The 9,238-nt window shown below is 41.4% G+C and overlaps 1 protein-coding gene across 1 annotated transcript; it reads right to left on the bottom strand.

Moving 5' to 3' along the window:
- Window positions 1-735: 735 nt before the first annotated feature.
- Window positions 736-6,873, bottom strand: NPPC (natriuretic peptide C). Its single transcript, XM_075268494.1, has 3 exons — window positions 6,686-6,873; window positions 3,667-3,954; window positions 736-2,154 (listed from the first exon to the last, which is right to left on the bottom strand). Exons 1-2 carry the CDS (start codon window positions 6,776-6,778, stop codon window positions 3,691-3,693), a joined length of 357 nt encoding a protein of 118 aa, XP_075124595.1. The 5' UTR covers window positions 6,779-6,873; the 3' UTR covers window positions 736-2,154; window positions 3,667-3,690.
- Between the last annotated feature and the right edge of the window lie 2,365 nt (window positions 6,874-9,238).

Below are 9,238 nucleotides of genomic sequence, written 5' to 3' on the forward strand. Positions count from 1 at the left end.
TAACTGATGATTCAGAGTTAGGAGCCCTGATACGTTATGTACCTCTGCCGAATTTTGTTGGTTGCACATTGAGGGATGCCTTAAGTTCACTGCCCCATAGTCCTCCATGAAGTTGTGGCTATGGTGCTTACCATTAACATATAGCTTCTTAGTTATTGTTCATGCAGCCGGACCCAGGTGCTTGTACATAGACTGACACCCCCCCTTACAGATCTTGTATTGGGGCTCAGGGGTTTCAGGTTACCACTCTGAAGAGAGCCTGAAGGCCCCTTTACGCAGGTCGATCTGGTCGACAATCTGTTGCATTATATCATTGCTGAATGGGGATGCACAATCATTCATCCCCATACGGCTTGCATTTGTTGGCAGCACATTGACCTTATATATTACCTTTATATGCGCTGCTAACAATCATGATTTCTAAGGATACTGTTAGTCAGTTGTTTGTACATTTACATAGGCCAACTATTGGGTACAAGCATTTCTAGGGCTGCTTGTTCATGATAATTCACTCATGTAAAAGGGCCTTTACAGAGTTGCTATCTCTTGTGTAGTATCTTCATTTGTGTGTAAGCAATGTTTGGTAGATTTCTTCAGAGTGAATGTGATGGAAGAACATGAGAAATAAAGACAGATTACAGATATACATGGAATGAAGTTTTTTTTCATCACTTTTTTTTTTTATCTTAAAACGTTTCAACTATTCAGGACAAATGTTACAATGTTTGACCCGGTTCATTACATAAATAAAAGTTCTTTATAAATAGCTCTTCATTCATAAACAATATAAATAGCTTTACAACATAAATACATTGATGCAAGGTGAGAATTTACATATAGCTCTGTCAGACCCCCCTCCCTCCATCTACATGAGTACCCAAAGAGATTTCATCCTTGCACTGCTGGATTAAGTCTCTCTGACAAAGCTTGCAGCTTTCTAATGAAAATGGCGGGGTAAATGAAGACTTTATGTGTGCTTTGTCTGGTCAGTCTAGTGCGTCTGGCACAACTTCAGTGGAACCCACGGCATACAGATTAACTGAATTTGTCCAATTCTCAGAATATTTAATCATGCAACTAACTATAGCATAGTAGAGATAGTAAGCCCTCAGTGTCAGGATCATATAATTACTGAAGTGTTATATGACTGGATACATTTAGTAATATAAGGAAAGCTGGGATGTACAAGGACTCATGTCTCAATTCATACCTCTCTTGTAGACCATTTCAGCAAAGTCACACATCATGCTAGTATTGTATCAAGTATCGTATATGTTGGCTGGAACTTCTACAAATTAATTTACCAGATCTGTGAGAAATCCTAAAAAAAATCATAAATTCCCTGTTTTCCTATAATTATGTGCAGCTTTGTAACAACACTAGACGTCTAAAAGTAAAAACACAAAATGAAACGTTATGTTCATGTCATTTGTAGCATTGGAGCTTATTTACTTGGCCATAAGATCAGCATAAAACTGACATTAGTCTAACAGATAGGATTAAAAATAGTTAAGCAGCTACCAAGGTTTGGAGACCGACCTTTGTCCCAGAAAGCACTGCAGTCTTACCCTTATATTTTGCAGAAGTTGGACAAGCATTACTGACCTCTCTGGTAGAGGCAGGTCATTACATTGAACATGGTGGGTTGGTAACTGAACTCCGGTGCTTCAATACAGCGCAAACAGTAGCTCAAAACATTCTGTAGATAATGAGCTGTCAAGGGTTAAGTCTCAGAGTAGAATTAAAGTCAGGCATGGCTTTATTGGAACTTGGGGAAGATTTCCTCGCAGCTCAAACGTTGACATCCGTGAATTAGGAATGGTTTGCACTTAGAGCCTAGTCACTCTACATGTGGAGAGCACAGGAGACAGTCTGCTTGGCCACCTAAAAAGGTGAAGCACGTGTCTGAACACTGATATGTAAACATCTAGGCAGCCCTCATTACAGATATGCATACAAAACGCACATTAATGGCTCTTGTGCGCTGGCAACAAAATGATGACAGACATGTGGTAACAGCAGGTCCTATGTCCCATCGTACCGGCCTGTCCCCTCACTGTAGAATCTTCTGGAAATGTAAGATTCTCAGATGGGCGTCTACACTAAGACAGGATAATGACCAGTGATCAGAAAACCGTTGTCAATGTTAGGAGCCTGAAAAAGAAAGAGACTTTGGATTAATGTTATTAGTATATGGCAGGCCAGGTTTCTGACTTCTCTCATACAGCACTTCGAAAGCTTGTAACAGCACATGGAAAATGCAGATGGAATTATGATCCTAGTTATTAATAACACAGCCCCAGGATTTTCAATGCCAGAAGCCTGGGAAGCGCAGCTCTGGCCTCAAATCATTCATTTTCCTCGAGTTGTCACTGTATTCCTCCCACAGGCTGAAAATTTCTGTGCACAGGCAAACCCTCTACCTACTGGCTGAGTATAAAGTGTTCTATGTTTGGCACCACAGCTTTACATTGTATATTGCTGTTAATATATCAGCTGACAGTGACTATGTGGCACTAAGCTATGCACGCATGGTAATGAACTCGTGGAGATTATACTATCTCCATGAGTTCATATGAGATCATATGATTTCATAGACATGATCTCCAGTTACTTCAGGAGAGCTATTACACCAGGCAATATAAGAACACTGATAAGCTGCTGAAATAGCACCAAGTACCGAAGAATCAGGATCATTGTCAAACTAAATCCAGTCAATGGGGGGAATTTACTAAGCTTTCTACACCAGAAAACTGGCAAAGGGGTGACGTATCTTCAACTCACAGCCCATATTCACATCAAAGATGCACCACTTTGGTGTTTTTTTTCCTTGCTTGCCACTTTCTAAGACAGAGAGTTGAGCAAAGCGGGACGGGGCAGACATTTACTAAAAGTCACACCAGAAAACTGGCACAATACTTTATATCTACACCAGTCCCTGCCTGGCATATGTTTCAGTTTAGGTGCATGGGACCTCCCGGTATGTACCAGGATTACTAAGAGGCCAGAGCAAGAGGAGCTGTACATGATACATTAATGCTTCGTGATCTAGTGACTGGGGCTCCTTCATCCATCACTTACATACATACATAGACTAAGATCAGAAGGCTCGGGTGAGGGCATGTTCGTCCATTGGGTTCTCTTAATATTTGTTATCAAATTAAAAGCTCTGTCTGGTGAAAGAACCCTTTAAGCTACTAAACAATTTGCAATTCCTTTTAGCCTACTGTCTGTGGTTATAGAGAACAAACACAGACATATTCAAGTGCAATCTTGCCTTCCTGTCTTAACGCCTACTATTTATTTGTTGTATTTTAAGTTTTTGAATCTTGTCTTTTTTTGAAAGCCAATTTCTAAGAATTATATTGTAGAATTTCTTCTATAGGATAAGGATCTACAATGACTCTGAATAATACAGTAACCAATTAACTATGTAGAGCTGAATAAAGGTTGGAATTCAAGGTTGAACTTGAACTAGTGCCAGAAAAGGCGTAACCCTGATACCGTCTGAATAATAAATGTCTGAATTCACTCTAGTCATTGTATACTAGAAACAAGTGACAGTGTTTGTGTTAATACAAAACACAATTTAGGAGAGCAAGAAATTTAACAATTTAGAAGAGACTATAAGCGTAACGGAAAAATGATAGAGTAGTTCATACTGACCACCACAAGATGGTGCTCCAACTTCTAGCACCCCAAGCCACTCATGGCTCCGATGCGGTCCAGTTTGAGACCAAAACAGCCTTTGGATAGCCCCTTTTTATTGATGCCTTTAAATTTGCGGGTGTTGGGATATTCGTTGAGCAGTCTGGACCACGCTGCTCTTGACCGTGTGTCTACACGTAGATCTCTCAGAAGTCGAGCACGAGTCTTAGCGTCAATGGTTCTTTCTCCCCTTTCTCCAGAGGCCAAATATTCAGCAAGTTCTTCACCTAACAATGCACGCAATGACTGCAAGATAAAAAGAGAACGTATAGAAGGTCATTAGTCAATTTATTTTCAGACAACACATACTATCAATTACACTGGAAAGGTAGGAAACAGGATATTTCATACAAAGGAAACAATATTTGGTTTAGTGAAACAATATGATGGAGTGTAAATCAAATATTTTATCAAATGTGTTAGTTTTATGGAATATAACTACAAGTCTGCTTGATACTGAATACAAAACTAAAATAAATGTAGGTACTTAAAACCAGGCTCCTCCGTAGATCAGTAGTAGTGTACGGTACATTTATAACCATGGATCCATCACTGATAATATAGTGAAATCTCCTAAGGGAACTCTTCACGGCTGTCACTGACAGCAACGAACAGACTAGTTTGAAAGATAATACACTTTCCATTGATAATGAGCTATCACTATTGGATAACAATAGATAACCTGATAAGATCGCTTGCCCTTGAGTGATCACCTTCTGCTTTCTAGCATCAACCATTTAACACCAAAGTAGCTGCTCTTGGGGTGAGCTAGTCACGTCACACACATCCTCTGCTTATAAAAAGGGGTATATAGTGCAATAAAAGATTTTATTTTTAGACTGCCCTGAGTAGTGTTTTGCTGACTACGTGGTGGACTCTGAGCTGGAGATTGTCTGTTACTGCATTATGTCATGCTTTGTTCACCTGTTAAGTTACTTACTCCATATCAGCAGTGGTAAATATTGCCCCATATCTGCCCAAACAAAGCAATTCACTACACTGACTATGGTATTCAGCATATTCCTATTATAGCTATATCATTCTGTATTCGTATCACAACACCTCTCCTTCTCTCACGGTTCCCAAGTGGTGACGGAAACATTCTTTATGAGAAAAGGGTTAATACTCCAGGCATTTTTCCATGCCTGGCTGTTGGATTCACAATACAGATTGACCCTTGATTGAAATAAAATGTCAGGCGACCACCTGCTAATCTAATTTGGGCGACTAATATCATTTATATCTCGCACTGCCTTACCCTGTGTATATAAATATATATCTATACATATATATAAACACACACATGCACACATATCTCTGTCACCATACATATTTCTAACAATCTCACCAATGACAAGGGGCAAGTTTGACATTTTCATCAGGCAGAGGGCATTCTCTTTTGGGCAAAAGCAATAAGTCCTCTGCTTGAACTCTGTGAACTTATTTTTTGTCATTTAACTTTAAGACTGGCTTGCGTTTGGATCATGAGGCTAAGATGATATACTTGATTAACCTGCAGCTCATTGGAAAATCACAAATTGCAATATCACCGATGGTTGTAGCAGAGATAATTTTGTCATTGTCACCATATCTGACAAAGTCAACCCTACTACGTCTCTGGGACACATGAAGTCTAAGCCATCCAGCTAATAAAACATATCTAAGAATTTTGACAGTTTCTCTAGGTTTCCTAAATGAGGTTAAATAAGACCACACATGGCGAATGCATACTGTGCCCTTTCCATAGATTATGAAATTATTCTATTACTATACAGTTTCAGTAATATTGTAATATTAGGAAGATTATTTCTAGTAATCATCTGTTTTCCTCTGTTCCCTGTCCACAATCAGAGCATCTTCTGGTCCTCAGCCAGACACCTGGAGTCTACAGGAATAAAATATCACAGTTGTCTGTTCAGAGTTGGCTGGGTGTGCGTAGTGTCCTAAATGTGTGGTCTTCCAGTACTTTCATTGAAGCTGCCCATAGGATTAAGTCCTTGTTGGCAGTTCCCCTCATTTTCAGTAAGATCTGCTAAAATTCTCTGTAGTACAACTGAAAAGTTTCAGCTGTGTTGAAGAACTGGGTTTAATATGGGACAATGTGATGTCCGCCAGCCTGTCATATCTATGGATGACTATCAGATTGATACTAATACTTACACGGACAATCAATCAGATGGTGATCAGTTCCATTGTACAGAAAATGTGTCTGATCTAACCATTATCACGAGTAGCTTAGAATATAAACCACAATCTCAGAGATAACCCCATTAAGAGGAATGGCAGGACTTTATATTACTGGAATGGGATCTATTTTTCAGGAAAAAAAACCTATAAATTTTAAGGCTTTAGCTATACTAGCATGTTCTGACTCCATATATGAAGACTCCATAACATATGTATTTAGATACATAGCTGACTCCATTATATATGTATTCAGATACAAAATAGAATCAAGTTCCGGAAATCTTTCCCAAAAAAATCATAATACTTCTGCGTGAATGAAGCCTAAGAAAATGTGTGATTAGACCAGAAGCCCCATATTGATAGTGGAATGACTGGTGGCAAACTATATATATATATATATATATATATATATATATATATATATATATAGATCAGTTACTTCAGACCTGCACCTGGCACTGCCCTATCCAGCTGTGTATATTATGACCTATAAAGCTCCATGGGGACTTTATAAAGCTCTGCTCATCTAGAAGTCCCAGAAAAGTGTACAAGTCCATGCTCCTTCTCTATGTCATAAACTGATCTCCACTAGATTGGGGCAGGGGTGTATATATGGACAATGTGTGCCCTGATCTGTGCCACCTGCTGACCTGGAGAAGTGCTGGGGACATGAGTGTGCACAGGGATGAAGGTGGAAAACTTTGGAGAAAGCCAGATGGAGTGGACTGGATGGAAAGGAAGAAGAATGGGATAAGACAGACACAAAGGATGAATCCAGGTGATCACTGACCTTCTGATGTGCCTGCACTACGGGCTTCGCCTCCGTCCTGCAGCACAGCACAGCCAGCACTAGTCCCCAGCCTACAATATGGCAGAAGTGCATCCTAACAGTGGCACTCAGTCTCCTCAGGGTAAGAAATCCTAGAGAGTTACAAGTGGCAGAGGAGCCGCGGTGACTTGTAGTCCCTCCTCCTGTTCGTCCTGTGTTTCTGTAAGTCTCATATCAACAGCCCATTCATTTTATAAACCCGGGGCGGTGACGTCACCGCAGTGATAGGAGGTTCTGTAACCCTTTCCCGACCTCTCCGTGTGCGCTGTGTGTTTGTTTATTGGTCGGAGCGCGGGCACTGCGTCCCCTCAGGTGTCAGCTCTGGCTCCGCTGCTGCTGCCCGGCGGAATATGCAGCTCCTGCTCTGCGCCCAGTCACCCCTGCTCACATTACCTCAGCGAGGCACGGGTCGTCTGTCCCTGCCAGGACTCCAATAGTTAACTTCTCCTTGGCACTCTCACATATCTGCTTTATTCATTAAAATAAAAGGGAAAGGCAGCGCAGCAGTGCTGGGGCATAAATCGTACGACCTTGTGTTAATAGGGAAACATGGGCACTAGTGTAAAATCCAGTGCCCTCCATACTGGGCACCCCTGCTTGGTGCTGTCTTACTCATTAGGATTCCTCTACACTATGGGCAATGGTCTGTGAATAAGCACCATGTATGATACAGGCACTGGCACTGCCAAGTACAACGTCTGCCAGGATTGGACACGTGCAGACTGTACTATGAGATAATATCAGGGCAATGTCTGATACCAATCACTCCAATTCCTTGTGCCCACTACCAGTCCTCAGAGGTACATGGCAGTATGAGCTCATAAGGCGTGATACATAACATAGCAGGCACCTGGAGAAGACACAAGTCTGCAGACTACACGGCGCTTTGAAGTGGTGCAGCTTCATGATGTAGTGACAGGGGCAACCCTGGGTGCACAGATAGCGATCTGCTGCCGATACAGCTTCATGCACACCATGGAGAGAGAGATCGTGACAGGGCGGAACCGGCTCCTCATGATCACTAGCTCAGACCTGTGCTCAGTACATAATATGATTCTAATCGGCTGTACTAGAGCTGCCATTAATCATCTACATTCCCAATGGGAGATAACTTGTGACACTGGTTGTGGATATGTAAGCAGTGCCATAGTGTCCACTCTAGAGTACACATCACTAGTGACACTGTGCTAGTGCATGTGATGACAGATGATCCAGCCTGAAGGACTGTACTCTCTTATCATGGAAGTAGCATCACATCTTTGTCACTGACACTTTTTCCTTCCTATTTTAATGGAACATCCGTGAGAACAATCAATCGGTTGTGAAATGTCTTCTGAGTCATGTAGTGACTCAATGACCTTAGCTGCACCCCTAGAATTCACTCTGGAACACCCAAGTGGAAACTGAGTGGGAAAATGCATGGCAAAAAATGACCATGAAATGTCACCTCAAGTCTCTATTATTAATGAAGGTAATCCAGATATCTAGGTAAAAGTTTCCATACCTTGCCAGAACTTGAGAAAGTTTACCCTCTAATTACACTGCAGCTGGGTGCAGTTTGTTCTCCCAAGGAGCATAAAACCTAAAGTAGACAGCTTATAGAAAGAAATGTGATTAAAAAAACATACCCATTGTTTTATAAGAATCTGTCAACAAAGATGACTAAAAGAAAGACTGAAAAATGAAACGGACAAAGAAATCAAACTGGAGAACAGAAAAAGCAGTGGAAACTGCGGATAAGAAAAAAAGAAGCCAAAGTCAAGAGGCATAAAGGTCTTTCAGAGGATGAGTAGAGCAGACAATTCCAGAGAGCTGCCAGAAATGATGAGGACCAGTATGACAAAACATGGAACTATGCTGAAGATGGAAAGAAACCTACTCTGAAGACTATTGTTTCAGATGTCTCCTGCAATTACTTATTTACCATGCTGAAGGTTTTCTGATCTTATAAGAAGATTGACTGCCTGGGGAATTTACTTAGTATTCCATGCTATGATTCACAAGATTCTCGCCCTAATATCCTAATACTCAGAGTTTGGTGCTCTGGAGTTCTGGACCATTACCTGAAGCTACTCTCCAAGCAGAGTTCTGGAGTCTGTAGACCAAACCACTGGCTGTGACTCCTTTTTTGTTGTGATAGCCTGATTCCGATTCTTTGTCCAACTCAAAATCCTTCATAAATGGCCATTAGCAGATAGATGCTGCAAACCAAATTTGTATGTACGTAAATATTTAATAAGCTATGCATCTAATTAAAGGGGTTGTCCCACGTCGCATACTCACCAGTCTTCGTTTCTTTGAAATCTTCTGTCTTCCGGCTTTGTTTCATCATTGGTGGGCGGGGTCACATATGCAAAGCCAAGCGGCAAGATGCCGCCGGCCCTGCGCGCGCGCTCATAGAACAGTCTAGCCTTCACAATGTGAATACAGACCCGACAGGGTGCCGGGTCTGTATTCGCATTGTGAAGGCTAGACTGGTGTATGAGCGTGCACGCAGGGCCGGCGGCATCTCGC

This window comes from Leptodactylus fuscus, chromosome 3 (assembly GCF_031893055.1).
Source record: "Leptodactylus fuscus isolate aLepFus1 chromosome 3, aLepFus1.hap2, whole genome shotgun sequence".
NCBI classification, from domain to species: domain Eukaryota; kingdom Metazoa; phylum Chordata; class Amphibia; order Anura; family Leptodactylidae; genus Leptodactylus; species Leptodactylus fuscus.

Excerpts from the sequence above, each read along its gene's own strand:
- NPPC (XM_075268494.1), bottom strand. The coding sequence starts at position 6,778 with ATGCACTTCTGCCATATTGTAGGCTGGGGACTAGTGCTGGCTGTGCTG. Across the intron at positions 3,955-6,685 it reads TAGTGCAGGCACATCAGAAG|TCATTGCGTGCATTGTTAGG; the intron begins GTCAGTGATCAC and ends TTTATCTTGCAG.